The following is a 16,791-nucleotide window of genomic DNA, read 5'->3' on the forward strand; positions in this document are numbered from 1 at the left end:
ATCATTACCTAGGGATAATGATTCTGATTGTCCAAGATTGGGAAGGAGGAAGGGGGCATGTAGTGGGATGTAGCCTGCAGTTAATTGTACAGCTTGAATTATCTACCGTATGTGAAAAGATACATGGTATCCCTCAGTGGTGGTCCATGCGTCACACACGTGCTAGTGTTGTTGGACGGGTATCTGATTTGTATGATTTTCTGATCCATTTGAATAGTGATGTTCACGACACTCTCGTTCTTGATTCAATCAAAGAGCAGACCAAGAAAAGAGGGTTGTGTAGTGTGCTTTCCAGAGCAACCACTGCTATCTCGTGGTGTTTTTATTGACCTTTACAGTTTGCAAATAGCAGCTGTTAATTCTGCGCTATTGAAAGGAAAGGACATGTCCTTTAATCTTCTCCACTGTGCCTTTTTAAAGTGTTTCCAGTGTATGGCACCTAACGCTCCTCTATTTTACCAACACAAAATGTTTAATCTATTGGGCTTGTTTCTACTGCAATACCCCTTCCTCGCTCAGTCATACCATGTGCTGCATTCAGACTGTGCTCACATACGATGACTAATTCTGTGGGTTTGTATTTTAGGCTCTTGTCATCCATGTAGTCAAAAGAGTGTTGACATCATTAGTGGAGTAATAAACCGGCCATGTTGACTGCGCTCATCATGTGGTGCCTCATGATCTTCAGGCACACCCTTGATGCAAGAGTTCTATTGTAGACCGCAACACAGCACACTCAACCCAAGTTCATCACATTGTCCTCCTCTAAGGCATCAGAAGCATTAGCAACATCCGTGACATGTCCTTTTTCAAGAACCGAGACTCAGTGGACCCCATTTTACTGATATAAAAAGCTGCCACACTTTGATCAGCCACTGATGAATAGACTTGAGCGTAGCTCTGTGTCTCTGGTGGAGAGCACACTAGAGGTGAAGGAGTTAATTCTGTAGCTGGCACACTTGCAGTAGAATGAAAGACTCCTAATTTCCTAAAAGATGGATGAGATCCAATAGCAACGACTAAGCAGTAATGCTCCGTCCTGATCAGGAAGCCGACTCTGTAATACATCGTTTCTCCCCTGGAACTCCGATGGGTCAGAGGTGGGTTTTTGGGAAGGTGTTTATCTGTGTTCCTACTCACTGCTGTCTCTACCACTGACTGGAGGTTCCTTTAGAATCCAACCCCAATGTACAGTGTGTGCAACACAGTAGTTTCCTTTGAGCGAGCAACTTGGTGTGGGTATGAAAGAAATACTACATAAAACAACTGTGCAGCTCTAAAGGAAGTCGTTTAAGCTGCTTGTGTTACAGCATGCTGACTGCATGACTGGCAGTATTGCAGCAGTGACTGTGTCTCCTTGTGGGCAGCTGATTGATGTCCTTGGGGAGTGGCAGTCTCACGCACACACTTTGCATTAGTTCTGCCTGGGCTACTTAAAGAAGATGTGGTTGTGGAGACTGCCTGGCTCTCCGGCTGCTTCCTAACTTTGTAAGTATGGAATTATCTTTGTGTTGTTTTTAGTTGAGTAGGAATTCCAGATTTTTCCTCCCCCTGCAGATATGAAGTCTCAGAGCAGTTTTAGGAATGCAAGCATCCCATGTGTGTTCCGTACACTTTGAATCATTCCAGCTGAGTCTTGGTTGGTTTCAGACAGCGCTCACAGTGAGGTGAGTTTTTAGTTTTTTTTATCATTTTATTTGTTTGCACTAAAATGTATTTCTATTTTTTTTTTCTAATTGCACTTAGTGAATCTAATTCTTCCAAGGTGTCTAACAGAATCTTTTCTTGATGTAAACGTGGTAATTGTTCTCATCTTTAATAAATCAATGCTTACAAGTACCGTCGCTGTTTGAAACTTCAAGGTTTGAGCTCCTTCATGTAAATCAGGAATAGTACATTGGAAAATCATTGTGTGAACTCTGCTTTGGAATATGCTTCCTTCAGCATCTCAGAGGGAAGCAAAGCTTTGAAACTCAAAATAAGTAACTTTGCTCAGGAAATGGCATGAGAGCCAGGTGTTAACAATTTGATAAGTGCACCAAGCCCTCCGAGCCTCTGCTTTGGAAGCCAGCAATGCTGTCATTATATTGTGATGTTTCAAATTGAGATCTGTCAGCAGAGGTGTAGAGTAGATGGGGCTAGCAGAGTTGAACGATCACATTGTCCCGTGATTTACATGGAATGAAGATAACTTCAGTCCTGGCATTTGGGATTCTTGTTTAGACAAACTCAAAGCAGCTCAATGAAAAATCAGAAGAACTTCATATTGGAGCAACAAAATAATTCAGGGCGATGCCAAATCCATTTGGCTAGACAGCTCCTAAGAAATGCAATGCGAGCTTGATTTATAGAGAGTCTCTTGAACAAGCGTCTCAAAGCACAATAACAACAGAATTACTACATGGCAATAAAACAACAGAAGTAAAGGCAGTAGGCAACAATACAGAGTTTGGTTAGGCAGAAGCCCGGTGGAGCAAGTACATTTAAACACAGAATTGGAAGCAGCTCTTTATCTCTGGGACTTCTCTGGCAAACTGTGCCCCTGGGAGCACCGATAAAAGGTACCTGTGATGATGAGTTTGGGGGACACAGGGACAGTCATCAGGGTAGCCTCAGGTAGGGAGGAAGACAAAGCTGGAGGTACAAAGCCTTAGGCTGTAACCGGTGGCCATGTGTATGTTAATGGGACTCAATGAGAATGTTTATTAGGCTTGGACATCGGTGACCCTGAGAGCGACCCTGAGAGCTTGTCAGCCCGGGACTCTCTGCTGAGCTTCTCCTGTTTAGTGTGTAATGTGTGGGTTTCATCTCCTGATGGGTGAGTGTAACCTCACTGGGGATGAGTCATGTGTCTGGGCACACTGCTGCCCAGCCTTACTGTTTCATTTATTCTAAAATGTTAAAGAAGCCATCAGAGTTTCCATTTTATGCTGGTTTTGATTTTGGATTCCTTGCTGTTTTTTTTTTTTATTTGCTTGTATTTTTCTTTGGCTTTAAACTGTGTGTCAAAGCACTGTTGAAAGCATTTGCTTTGCTAAACAATTACATAATTGCCTGATAGATGGGGAAATGAGTACATGTGGGTATATATATATGTAAACAGTAAGGTTAAGAACAGCACCTGTTTTTAGTTTGAAAATGTATTACAAATCACAAACAGGTGGCAGCCTAAGTGCAATCAGAGTGATTTACAACAACAGTGCATTGTTCAAACTCAGCAAAAACATTAAAAACCCTCTTAAACTTAAATAGCAGGCTCCATGCCATAGGCAATTTCTGGCCATATTTGGGCACTTCTGCAGCCCTGGATGAAACAGTTCCCATTGCACTTTTTTATTCTGATCCCTTTGGATTGAGAATGAGGGGATCCTAGGTTCCTGAAATGGGTTTACTGTATACAAAGCTAACAAGAGAAATGCTAGCAGACATGTTGAACATCAGCCCTGTTTATTTTAAAGTTTGTTTCATTCTCTTTTTAATATTTGCACCTAATTAGTGGAAAGAAGAGCCAGTGCAGTAATTGGTTCTTCTTCCTGCCTGCTTTGAGGAACCTCAGTTCCCTTCCACTCTGCTATAAATATCCCTGCTGCTTTGCGTGAGGAATATTACAGATTGCCGTTGTTTTTTCCAGTCTGAGCTTCTGCTTTGCGCACATGGTTTCCGTGGGATTTGGAGAGGGGGGGCAGTAGGACCTTGAGATATGAACCAGTGATGTGGTCGGCACATGTGTTACCACTTGGTAGTAGTGTTTGATCCAATCATATGTGCACTGAATTCCTTTCTGGTGTACAGATGAAGATTGGGTGAAGTGTTTGAATAGCATGTTAAACAACTTAGAGAAACAAGTCTGTTTTAAAAACAAAAAACGACATAACATAAAATGTGAAACCTGAAGCAGGTATGCTTGTATGCTTCTATAAAATGGTCACATTGTTTTAGTCTACAGCATCTAAATTCACAGCTAAGCAATGCTGGTGCTTCAAGGACAGAGAACACTTTGTGACGAGTTCATGATTTTCCCTTTTTTGGATGATGGCAGGTGAGTGCAGGAGTCAGCCAGTGTTACACCAGTGTTATCTGAGCTTATCAAGTTTAATAGATGCATGGCACCATTTATTGCTTTCTATTACTTCAACACATACACATTCCAGGAAATAAAATGGTTAAATATGTGTGTTGTCCTTATCTGTTTCATTTTATTGCAGTTTCAGCCATTATCAAAAATAAGGTGTGTGGGTTTAAAGTTCGAGATCCAGGTTAATTGAATTGCTAGCCATGTTTAGTGCTGTTTTATGAAGCGTTATTTCTGCTTTTTTAATCTCATCTGATCTTTACACCTTTACAATATCAAAGTTCAGTATTGATAAGATTGCAGACACTTTGTTATCAGGAGTCTCTCAATAAACCTCGATGCAGTGCAGTCGGAACACCAAGAGATATCAAGCTGGGCATTGTTTCCTTTTCCTTATTAGAACTGGGGTATCTTTAAAAACTTGAATTCAAGTTTGCTTGAATTTAAAAAGTCTGTTTGCAGCTACTTTTCATACAGCTCACTGTTAGCCTTGCTTTGAAGACTGTTCCTCATGATCCCACAGCAATGTGTTCAGCAGTCTTGGGTACCGCACATCTCACTGCTAGCCTTGGGGTTGTTCTGCGCTGTCTGAATTGTTATCTGGCACAAGTGCCTGCAAACCTTCACGGGCCTCCTGGAGGGCTGCTTGCTCTGCACAGTGCCGGTACTGTATCGCTCCTCACAGACCACACACTTCACTGTACACATTGGCAGACTGAGTGCTATGGTTGGACTGCCAAGGGGATTACCCTTGACCAGTGGTACACAGAACCTGGCTCAGGTTATCCTGTTTGACTGTCAAAAGATTATTCAGCACACCATGTCCATTAAAGTAACTTTCAAACCACCTGACTTGAACAAATCCAGAGAGTCGATCTCATTGTTGTAAACAATTCCACAAGCCCCCCTGCGCTTCAGATGTAGCGTAATCTTTGACTTCCCAGCTAGCTCTATTCCTCATCATGCACTTTGAAGCTGTGAAAAACTTGCACACGGTTTCTCTTAATAGATGAAAGATGGGTTTGATCCAACGCAGTATTTCAACCGGAACATATCTAGAACGCACTTTAAATGACCCAACCTGACCCAAAACTGACCCCTTCAGGTCAGCTGGAGCAAGTCAGTCGGAATCAGTTCAGTCAAAGTGCTTGTCAATGAACTTTTGAAGTTTCCTTTACTGTTTCTATATTCCACACTGCCGTGTGTTTACTAATTGTGGATCCAATGTGTCCCACAGCAATTCCACGATGTGTTTGATATGTTTTGATCCAGCTTGTTTTTTATTTTCTTTTTTTTCTTGTACCTATTGTCTTTATCTTTTTCTTTTTTTCTTCAATGTTACTACAGAGTTCATTCCATCAGATTTGGATTTGCATGATGAATAAAAAGGAAAATGAAAGTCACTCATTCGTACCGCATGTGTTTACTAGGGCTTTCTACAGTGTATCTTCATAGTGTGTACAGATTCAGGTGCACACCTGTAGGTATACTGCAGATCTCTATAAGCATATTCATGGAAAACATATTCACAAGCTACTGCTGTCTTTATTACCTGTTCTTTGCCATGTTGCTCTTGATTCTCTGGGTAAATTAACAACTCTTTAATCTTTTATGAGCCCACAGAGCTGTACTGTCTGCTTGTTAATAATTCACAGATATTTTATTGACCATCAGCAACTGTTATATATGCTTAAATTGGACACCTACTGCTCTTCTCATTCAAAAACATAACCAAACACTAATATTAATAATACTTACAAAAATGATCATTATCATTAATGAAAACTTTGTCTGAAACAGGGCTTGGTAAAGGGACTGTGCTTTCCATTCACCTCACCTGGGAGGATAGGCTGGAGAGAAAGAGGATGGTTCTGAATGTGTGAAAACTGATGACCCTGCCGGATCCAAGTGAACGTCAACCCTCTCTCTGTCTCCAGCAGCAGCCTCAGCAAGTTAATACATCATCCATTAACTCAAAGCAATACAGCGACAGAGGAGGGATAAATAGCCCCTCAGATCCAGGATCAGCCTGTTATCCACGAGTCTTGTTAGAGTCTGGTCTCAGACATGGGGAAAGGGTTCTACATTAGCAAGACCTTGGCCGTTGTAGGCATCCTCCTGGCAGCTGCCTCTATAGCCACCATCATTGCCTTGGCGGTGGTCTACTCCAATGAAAAAGCCAAGAACATAGAGAGTGTGACACCCACTGGTGACCCGGCAACCACTGGTGACCCGGCACCCACGAAACCCTCCAGCACCACTTCACCTCCCCAGGAACCCTGGAACAAGGTCAGGCTGCCGGACAGCTTGAAGCCACTAGACTATAACGTAACGCTGTGGCCTCGTTTGACTCCAAATACAGACAGCGTTTACATCTTCACCGGGGAGTCCACCGTCATCTTTGAGTGCGTGAAGGCAACCAGCCTTATTCTGATTCACAGCAAAAAGCTGAACTTGACAGAGTCACTGCAACTGAGTGGATACGCAGGCTCTACTCCACCTGCCATTACTGCTAGCTGGATGGAGAAAGAGACTGAGTTCCTGGTGATCCAGCTTGATAGCAACCTGGAAGCTGGGAAGACCTACTCACTGTTCACCAAATTTGTTGGAGAGCTGGCTGATGACTTAGCTGGCTTCTATAGGAGTGAATACATGGAGGATGGAGTCAAGAAGTAAGAGCGCTTTTCTAATCTATCGAATGCTTTAACCCATTTAAAATGTTTTCATGTTATGCTTGTATGCCAACACTGCCAGGTGTCATCTTCTAATGCTGGTAAGACAGACTGGGCAGGATCAGATTTAGCCTTGCTGCTGTTTTGGTTGAGCTCCTCAATGTGGGCACCCGAAATGTGTGACTCAGACTCTGGGTTATATATTAGGAGTATAGGTATCGTGCTAGGACTTGAACCCACAGATCTGCGGCCACTTATATTATTAACAAGCAGACGCACATCCAGTGCAGTATTTCAAACATGAATAGAGTGTGCTTTACTCAGAGGGCTGTATGTCGTTAGTTCTACCAGAAGGAAACCCTCCCTTCCTGTATAATGACAGGTCATTTCGATGGGAGTGATGCGTGCCTGTGTGGGGAGGTTCATAACCCAGGCAGGGTTTTAAAGCACCCCGCTAATCAACAGCAGATGTGAAGTGTAACTAGTAAATGCACCCTACATCACTACACTGGTACATGCAGGACTTGAAATGCTGTGCTGTGCTGCTTTAGAAAGACTCTTACTGTATCTGTGCACATGCTGTCTGTGCTTACCAGTATATATATTTAGCTATTGTTACAGACCAGTAGATTTATAAGAATCACTCTCATCGATTGTATTTCTTTTTTTTCCACAGAATTGTCGCCACCACGCAGATGCAAGCCACAGATGCAAGGAAATCTTTCCCCTGCTTCGATGAACCAGCCATGAAAGCCCGTTTCAACATCACCCTGATCCACGACCCCGATCGTGTGGCCCTGTCTAACAGCCCTGTGCAGAGTAAGGGTCATCCCAGGCATCTTTCACAGTGTATAGTAACTGGCTGATGTCATATAGTTTAGTGAGGGCCTGGCATCATCAATTGAAGTACTTGAGTAACAGAATCCACCCTCCCTGAAATGCTGTATCCCATGTCTACCTGGTGTGGTGTCTTTTTCCCATGCAGTGCTTATATCTCCTCCTGTATTTCTTGCTTGCAGTGACGACGCAGGAGACTCTCGGAGGGAAGTTAATGAACATCACTGTGTTTCAACCAACTGCAAAAATGTCAACCTACCTGCTAGCGTTTATAGTCTCTGACTTTGAGTTCATAGAAAACATGTCAGGGAACGTCTTGGTAACTATTTTTCATCATTTAACTTTCTGAAAAACATGCAACAGTTATCCATAACGTTTAAACACATCTGAATTCTTAGGAAAAACTAAAAGAAAGTCAAGTGATGTAGATAATTGTGTACACTGAAGAAGAGCCTTGTTGAAACATCTGTCTACTTGATATCCATCCAACCCAATCATGCCCTTTGTGATCCATGCAGTAATCTCAGTTGTGTTATCTTGGATTCACTGGAACAGTCTATTGCTGTTTATAGCATCTGTAATGCTTTCATGTCACGACATGGCCCCACAATGTCATTGCAGTCTATAAGGCTTGGTTTTATTGAGTCCTCTTAGTTAGTATTTTAATAACACAAACAATGGGCACCTGAATAGTTGTTCCATCTTGCCTGCTTTTCAGATTCGAATATGGGCTCGCCAAAAAGCCATCGCCCAGGGACAGGGCGACTATGCCCTGAATGTTACAGGGCCGATCCTGAAGTACTTTGAATCCTATTACAATACAACATATCCCCTGCCAAAATCAGGTAAGCCACATACAACATGCAACACATTGTCTGTGTAAGTAATACGATATGTTGTGGTTCTGTACTGGCCAAAATGCCTTAACAATCATTTTAAAATTCCTGTGCTTTTGGTTATGCATTTACCATAGACTACCATGGTTTGCCATGTTTTTCAATATTTTTTACCATCCCTCTCTCGCTTTCCTGTGCTTTCCTGTGCTTTACCATGCGTTCACTGTGCTTTATTACACTTTGCTATGCTTTTACTAGAGGACACAGAATATCATGACTGAAAGTTACAATGCTGCTTGTTTGTGTTTCCCTTTGTTTTCACTTCCTAACTTTCAGACCAGATAGCTCTTCCAGACTTCAATGCCGGGGCCATGGAGAACTGGGGTCTGATCACATACCGCGAGACCGCTCTGCTGTACGACCCACACGTCTCCTCCACCAGTAACAAGGAGAGGGTCGTGACCGTAATCGCTCATGAACTGGCCCATCAGGTAAACGCAGCCTTGCTACACTTTCTACACTTAGACTGCATACAAATTGAGGTTTTCTGACTAAAATCCCGTTTGATATTCTTTCCTTGTTGTTAAAGAAGCCAACAGCAGTCCTGAACTGAATATTATGCATGAAAGCAGACATTTTTCTTCTTCGTCCCCAGTGGTTTGGAAACCTGGTGACAGTGCGCTGGTGGAACGATCTGTGGCTGAATGAAGGGTTCGCTTCCTACGTTGAATATCTTGGAGCTGATTATGCAGAGCCCAGCTGGAACATTGTACGTTATTTATTCCTCTGCCGATTTTTATTAGAATATTGATTTAATGGATTTGCAAGCGGCCTGATCTGCAACGATACCACTGTGGATCGGGGCACGGTTTTCTTCTCAGTGTTCTCCAAACCTCCTTGCTCGCAGAGGCACATGATCCTTTCCTCTTGTTTTGCTTTCAGAAAGACCTGATGGTGCTCAATGACGTGCACAGGGTGTTTGCAGTGGACGCCCTCGCTTCCTCTCACCCTCTGAGCTCCAAGGAGGATGAGATCAACACCCCTGCGGAGATCAGTGAGCTTTTCGATGCCATCTCCTACAGCAAGGTACAGCATGGGACGCTCTTTCAGAACAGTCAGTGATTTCAAGAGACAGAGCCCAACAATCGACCTCCAGGGCACCCAATGATGCTCCATGTACTGAATGTTTAATTTGGACAAATCAAAGGTTTCCTTCCATTTGGAAGGAGAGGCACAACCAGCTCAATCTAATTTCCTTTTTTTCTTTCTCAGGGAGCTTCAGTGTTGAGGATGCTATCTGTATTCCTAACAGAAGATGTCTTTGTTAAAGGACTTCGAGTAAGTCGACTCGCTTGTATCATAGCCCAGACAACAGCATTCACTTTATAGAAACTGAAGCAATGACAGTGCTTTGTGTTACTGCAGCCCACCCTGCCCATGCTGCAGATTCTTAAACCGTTGTCCTTGTTCTTACAAACTCGCTGTGATGCATGCGGCCCAGCCAACATATACATGTGTGTAGATATGTGTGAGAGAGGGAACCATTTCTAAACAACAAAAACAATTTCTCATTTCAGACGTACCTGAATGAGTTCCAGTATAACAACACAGTGTACCAGGACTTATGGGATCACCTGCAGAGGGTAAGTTTTCATACAGGGTCCCCTCAAAGTCCACCTTCTTCATTCTGAATGATCTTACCTTTCGCAACCTTATTATCAGCCTTATTCAGAAAATAAAAATACAAACTTGAGGCAGATAAGTGGAAATACAGGACTGGATGCAAGGATAGTTCTGTATTTTAGACTTGTGATAAAAGTACGTAAAACCAAACCCGTTATTAACGTCCCGTTACTGTGATACAGTGGACCTGACTGAACTCTTTCTCGTGTTCATCATTACAAGGCAGTGGACAGTTCGGGGGTGTCTCTGCCACACAAAGTGGAGGACATCATGAACAGATGGACACTTCAGATGGGGTTCCCTGTTGTAACCATCAACACCATGACCGGTCAAGTCACCCAGAAACACTTTCTTGTGGACCCCGATTCGGTCGTCAACAGGACCTCACCATTCAAGTAAGTTGTCTGTGCCATTCACGACTCATTTAAAAGCGCAGAATCTAGTCTTTTTTAAAATGTTCCCAGTGTTTTAGATCCCGCTACTACACCTGGTAGGCTATTCCATGCATTTTATTCCAGTATTCCCAATGGAAAGGTATTGTACTATTCAAGTAATTTACTCAGCCGTGGTCTTCCTATCTCACAGCTACATCTGGTATGTCCCAATTAGCTGGACGAAGTTGGAAAATGCACAACCTCAGTACTGGCTGGACCAAACAACAGGTATGGACACTTTGTTTGCTTGTATTTACCGCTCTGCCATCTATGTTTCTGTCTGTGGTCTTACCACACAAAGTGTCTGGTAACTAATCTCCTATCGTAATTTGAAATGACTTCAGTTTCCTTTTTAAAAAGTCAAGGCCTTCAATGTGAATGTTCTGCGATCTTCTTCCATGAAGTGCATGGTGCCGGTGCATGTGTGTTCTGAGGTTATTAATATGATTTCTTTTTTAAACAGGCACTAATGACAACATGAAGATCACTGGGACTGACTGGTTGCTGGCCAACATCAACTGCACTGGATATTTTAGGGTTAACTACGACAGAGAGAACTGGAACAAGCTTCTTCAGCAGATGGAAAGTGGTTATACTGTGAGTGCGTTTAATATGGCTTTTCATTGCAAATGTGGGAGTTCAGTGCTCAAAAAAAGAAGCTTCATTCACATAATCCTCTTTGCAAATAAATACAACAGAAACATCTTTTACAAAACCCATTAAATCAGCAATACTCAACAAATAACTTTAAACTGCATCTTAACACATACAATAAAAAACTAACCTGCAGAGAATAAAATGTACAGTGCAGTATTATTAGTGGAGCCTGTGGGTCTCCCCTGTACTCTCACACTGTAAAATAAACAGTGACAGAGGTGGATATTTTGAATAGAAGAGTTCTCCCCTGTACTCTCTCACTGTAAAATAAACAGTGACAGAGGAGGATATTTTAAATAGAAGAGTTCTCCCCTGTACTCTCTCACTGTAAAATAAACTCTGCAGGCAGCCATTTTTAGAGCGCGAGAACTACAACTCTCAAGCCCTTAGTGCCTACAGCTCCCAGATTGCACCTATAACTCCCCATTTAACCCTTTCACTACCACACAGGCAAATTCCACTTTCCATACATTTGCAACACAAGAGTACACGACATAGCAAGTCAGAATCACCCAGCTAAAATAACCTCGATCTCTGTATCTACCCCAGAGAGTAGGCTTTAGTAGAACTGTACAACCTTCCGTTTAACCGAGTTATACACCACAGAGCTGCAGTGGTTGGCATCCGTGGTAACCTGAGCATTTCCCTGCTTGTTCTGTCTTCAGGTGATCCCTGTCATTAACAGAGCCCAGCTGATTGATGACGCCTTCAATCTGGCCAGGTGGGTCTTCATGGATTCATGGTAACCGGGGCCACCTGCACAGTGAGATCGACTGGCCTGTGATTCCCAATCGCCGAAACTAATTTATACTGTGGTGTATCTTCATCTAGTCATTGGAATCATCACGGATACATGCAGTGATAAGGGTGAAACAAAATCACAACGGGTTGTCTTTCTTCTCATTGTTAAAGGGCAGGGTATATCCCGACCACACTGGCTCTGGACACCACCAAGTACCTCTCCAAAGACAGGGAGTACATGCCTTGGGAGTCGGCTATAGACAATCTGGGGTACTTCTCCCTCATGTTCGATCGCACTGAAGTGAATGGGCCCATGCAGGTGAGTCACCATCACAAAGCAGCTGTTTTGTTATTGTAAGGTTAATCTGTGTATGTATGCATTGCGATAGAAATGGTCCAATCTAGAGGCAAGGGGTAAAGGAAAGAGACACATGATGTCCCGTCCAAAACCAGAACACAGAAAGATATCACATCATTTCCATTCCAATCCAACCCTCTCCTGTTTAGGCCTACCTCAGGAAGCAAGTGACCCCTCTGTTTGACTATTATGAAAACCTCACTTCCAACTGGACAGCGCTACCTCCTGGACACACTCAACAGTAAGCCATGTCTTTTGCTTGTGTACTTCTCTGGTTAAAAACTCTGTTAGAAAGAGTTGATAGAGGAGATCTAGCCACGCAAGGTCCAGATTGAAGTTACACCTTTTATTTCTCAATTTGAAATATTTTTGCTAGAGTATGTTCAAACTAAAATCCCAACACTGGCTGGGTATCCTATCTTTGATATATTATGATGACGGTGATGTAAAGCCCTGTGGTTGTGGAGCCAGGGATAACCACTGCTCTGTCTGCATGTATTCAGGTACAACCAGATCAATGCTGTAAGTGTTGCCTGCAAGAACGGTGTGAAGAAGTGTCAAGAGCTGGCCTCCAGTCTGTACCAGGAATGGATGGACAACCCCAGCGTCAACCCGTACGCACTGAACATAGCTTTCATATTCATTTCAAATGCACAGCCAACCCGTACACACTGAACGTAACTTTCATATTCATTTCAAATGCACAGCCAACCTGTACACACTGAACGTAACTTTCATATTCATTTCAAATGCACAGCCAACCTGTACACACTGAACATAGCTTTCATATTCATTTCAAATGCACAGTCAACCCGTACACACTGAACATAGCTTTCATATTCATTTCAAATGCACAGCCAACCTGTACACACTGAACATAGCTTTCATATTCATTTCAAATGCACAGCCAACCTGTACACACTGAACATAGCTTTCATATTCATTTCAAATGCACAGCTTACTCCTCAATAACATCAACACATGCAATACAATAAATGCAGCGTCTGCTATTTAGATCCTTCATAAAACAGAAGCCCTGATCTAGATACAAGATAATGTTCTGTATTGTTCTAACACTACCAGGATCGAGCCGAACCTGAGAACCAGCATCTACTGCAGTGCCATCTCCACAGGAGGGGCAGCCGAGTGGGACTTCGGCTGGGAGATGTTCAAGAACGCCACAATCGCTACCGAGGCTGACAAGCTGAGATCAGCCCTGTCCTGCGCTACTCAACCCTGGATCTTGAACAGGTGAGACAGACTTGAGACGGGTCCAGCAAGCAGCCCAGGAGGGGCAGGCTCGTGCTCATTACAGCATCACAAATGCAGCGCTGAGTGTCGAGGCAGAGTCCTTTAGCACAAGCACAGGTGGCTTAATACCGTTAATACCGAGTTAGGCACGCTTAGCTTTGAGAAGAAAAAAGGGTCTACCTGCTGTAAAAGCCTTTTGAAAAACAAAAAGCCTCTCCAAAACAGCAGACATATATGAGGTACACATCTTCCTGGCCAATGCAACAAACTGTCCTTTTTCTTTGCTGCTTGTTCCCCCTGCTCTAGGTATCTTGAATATTCCCTGCAAGCAGACAAAATCAGGAAGCAGGATGCCACTTCAACTATTGTCTATATTGCCGGCAACGTCGTGGGCCAGTCACTGGCCTGGGACTTTATTCGATCTCAGTGGAACACTATCTTCAACCAGTGAGTATGGCTTTGTCTTTACTGCTCCCTCTGTTAGTATGCTGCGTAGTTCAGCCATCTAAACTTGTTTTTACAATGCAGGGTTGGAAATAAGACTCCCATTGCATAGCAGTTTCACCCATTCCAGGTTTTACTGTGAGCTTGATTAGCTGCATTGTGTATATGTAACAAGCTCAGATGTGTCCTATTAAACTCCTAGTAAAACCAGGACTGGAACAAACTTCTGTGCAGTGGGAGTCTTGTTTCCATCCCTGCTGTGTAAACGCTGCACCACGGTGTGAAAAATGTCAAAAACAAGTGAGAAGGGTTCATGTGATTCGAGGATGGTGATGATTTTCAATACGTTCTATCTTGCCTCAGGTATGGCGGAGGCTCCTTCTCCTTTTCAAGTCTCATAAACGGAGTGACGCAGAGGTTCTCCTCAGAGTTTGAGCTCAAACAGGTAAGTGCTAATAGGAAATCATAAGAAGTGCACTTATGACAAAGGGACCCGTGTGGTATCGGGTATGGTTACAATACCTGATTCAGACCCTGTCCGGATTGTACACTGTACTGCTCACCCCTTAAACCCTGCTGTCCCCTCACCCTGCAGACTCAAAGCTGTGCTCTGCTGCCACTCGGTGGTGGAGTCAGGGTTTGCACCCACTGAAACAGGGCAGATAGAGTCATTGTTAGCCAGACATCAGCCAGACAGTCTCTAACCTTAAAATAGAATCATTTATTTATGGCAATGATGAGCTCTAATTGCTGTGTAATGAAGTGACAGTTCGGGGTCCAGGGTCCTGGTCATGCTGCTCACCTCTCCCCTTCCCTCTGTGTTCCCAAACAGCTGGAGCAGTTCCAGAAGGATAACGCCGAGGTCGGGTTTGGCTCGGGCACGCGGGCACTGGAACAGGCTTTAGAGAGGACCCGGGCCAACATCAAGTGGCTGAGTGAAAACAAAGCCTCGGTGCTGGACTGGTTTAAGAGGGAATCGCTTTAGAGAGAGAGGGAGAGGGGGAGGGAGAGGGAAAGGGGGGAGGGAGGGAGGGAGGGAGAGGGAGAGGGAGGCTGTGTGGTCCAGTGGCTAAAGAAAAGGGCTTGTAATCAGGAGGTCCCCGGTTCAAATCCCACCTCAGCCACTGACTCATTGTGTGACCCTGAGCAAGTCACTTAACCTCCTTGTGCTCCGTCTTTTGGGTGAGACGTTGTTGTAAGTGACTCTGCAGCTGATGCATAGTTCACACACCCTAGTCTCTGTAAGTCGCCTTGGATAAAGGCGTCTGCTAAATAAACTAATAATAATAATAATAAAGAGGGAGGGGGAGGGAGAGAGAGAGATAGAGGGGAGAGAGGGGAGAGAGAGAGATAGAGGGGAGAGAGGGAGAGAGAGAGATAGAGGGGAGAGAGGGAGAGAGAGAGATAGAGGGGAGAGAGGGAGAGAGAGAGATAGAGGGGAGAGAGAGATAGAGGGGAGAGAGGGAGAGAGAGAGATAGAGGGGAGAGAGGGAGAGAGAGGAGAGAGAGAGATAGAGGGGAGAGAGAGAGATAGAGGGGAGAGAGGTAGAGAGAGATAGAGGGGAGAGAGGGAGAGAGAGGAGAGAGAGAGATAGAGGGGAGAGAGGGAGAGAGAGAGAGATAGAGGGGAGAGAGAGAGAGATAGAGGGGAGAGAGAGATAGAGGAGATAGAGGGGAGAGAGAGAGATAGAGGAGAGAGAGAGAGGGAGATTAAAGAGAAAGTTTACCCTGTAATCGTGCAGTTTACTGCACTCTTCCCATGCTTTCACTAAGTATTTACTGTGCTTCACAACAGTTCCCCGTGATTTACCCATGCTTTTCCATACTTTCGCTGACTTTGCAATGGATTTACTGCAGTAACCTTTTATAAGTGAGGAAGAATGACAGAGAGAGAAGGAAAGAAAGAAAGAGAGAGGGAGATGGTCTTTATTAATCTGTGAAATATTATCCTAACATTTGCTGAGAAATGCATCAGGCTCAATCTCCTCTCTGTTACCCACTCCAAGCTTCCCCACAGACAGCCTGGAAGCCTCCCCCTCACAGGGCTGCTGCTGGGCTCCCCGCTCTTCATCTTCCCAAATTCCTACTGATCCTACTGTTTATAGATGTAAATAGAACAGAAAAATGCTCTAGAAATGTGGGGCTTTTGCCACATGACTTTTTATAACAGGTTTAAATTTGTAAAAAATGAATACGAATTTAGAGTCAACAGGATTATTAGGATTGTTCTTTTAAAGTACATGTTGATTATATTTGTATTTTGTAAACTAAACAATGTGTGAAAGATGTTTTGCACTGAATCTTCAATAATGCACATAATAAACATTTAAACCGCTGTGAGGTAATGTGTGTTCAGAGAGTCCTGTACTGTACAGGTAATGTGTGTTCAGAGAGTCCTGTACTGTACAGGTAATGTGTGTTCAGAGAGTCCTGTACTGTACAGGTAACGTGTGTTCAGAGAGTCCTGTACTGTACAGGTAATGTGTGTTCAGAGAGTCCTGTACTGTACAGGTAATGTGTTTTCAGAGAGTCCTGTACTGTACAGGTAATGTGTGTTCAGAGAGTCCTGTACTGTACAGGTAATGTGTGTTCAGAGAGTCCTGTACTGTACAGGTAATGTGTGTTCAGAGAGTCCTGTACTGTACAGGTAATGTGTGTTCAGAGAGTCCTGTACTGTACAGGTAATGTGTGTTCAGAGAGTCCTGTGCTGTACAGGTAATGTGTTTTCAGAGAGTCCTGTACTGTACAGGTAATGTGTGTTCAGAGAGTCCTGTACTGTACAGGTAATGTGTGTTCAGAGAGTCCT

General features: G+C 43.6%; 1 protein-coding gene across 2 annotated transcripts; it reads left to right on the forward strand.

Annotated features, from left to right (window-relative positions):
* The first annotated feature begins 1,083 nt into the window (after positions 1–1,083).
* LOC117428366 (aminopeptidase Ey-like) lies at positions 1,084–14,982 on the forward strand. Of its 2 annotated transcripts, none has more exons than XM_058995599.1 (21): positions 1,084–1,488; positions 5,873–6,744; positions 7,421–7,563; positions 7,764–7,900; positions 8,300–8,426; positions 8,754–8,908; positions 9,073–9,186; positions 9,360–9,503; positions 9,690–9,755; positions 9,995–10,060; positions 10,323–10,495; positions 10,686–10,762; positions 10,998–11,131; positions 11,857–11,912; positions 12,104–12,251; positions 12,440–12,531; positions 12,794–12,904; positions 13,374–13,541; positions 13,848–13,988; positions 14,349–14,430; positions 14,818–14,982. In XM_058995599.1, the coding sequence occupies exons 2-21, from the start codon at positions 6,140–6,142 to the stop codon at positions 14,968–14,970; spliced, it is 2,892 nt and encodes a 963-aa protein (XP_058851582.1). In that variant the 5' UTR covers positions 1,084–1,488; positions 5,873–6,139; the 3' UTR covers positions 14,971–14,982. The 2 variants fall into 2 exon arrangements, with proteins under 2 accessions (XP_058851582.1, XP_058851581.1); XM_058995598.1 differs by lacking the exon at positions 1,084–1,488 and adding an exon at positions 1,532–1,667.
* The last annotated feature ends 1,809 nt before the right edge of the window (positions 14,983–16,791 follow it).

The sequence above is a fragment of the Acipenser ruthenus genome, chromosome 21 (assembly GCF_902713425.1).
Source record: "Acipenser ruthenus chromosome 21, fAciRut3.2 maternal haplotype, whole genome shotgun sequence".
In the NCBI taxonomy this organism is placed as follows: domain Eukaryota; kingdom Metazoa; phylum Chordata; class Actinopteri; order Acipenseriformes; family Acipenseridae; genus Acipenser; species Acipenser ruthenus.

Excerpts from the sequence above, each read along its gene's own strand:
- LOC117428366 (XM_058995599.1), top strand. The coding sequence starts at position 6,140 with ATGGGGAAAGGGTTCTACATTAGCAAGACCTTGGCCGTTGTAGGCATC. Across the intron at positions 9,504-9,689 it reads ATGCCATCTCCTACAGCAAG|GGAGCTTCAGTGTTGAGGAT; the intron begins GTACAGCATGGG and ends TTTCTTTCTCAG. Across the intron at positions 12,905-13,373 it reads GACAACCCCAGCGTCAACCC|GATCGAGCCGAACCTGAGAA; the intron begins GTACGCACTGAA and ends TAACACTACCAG.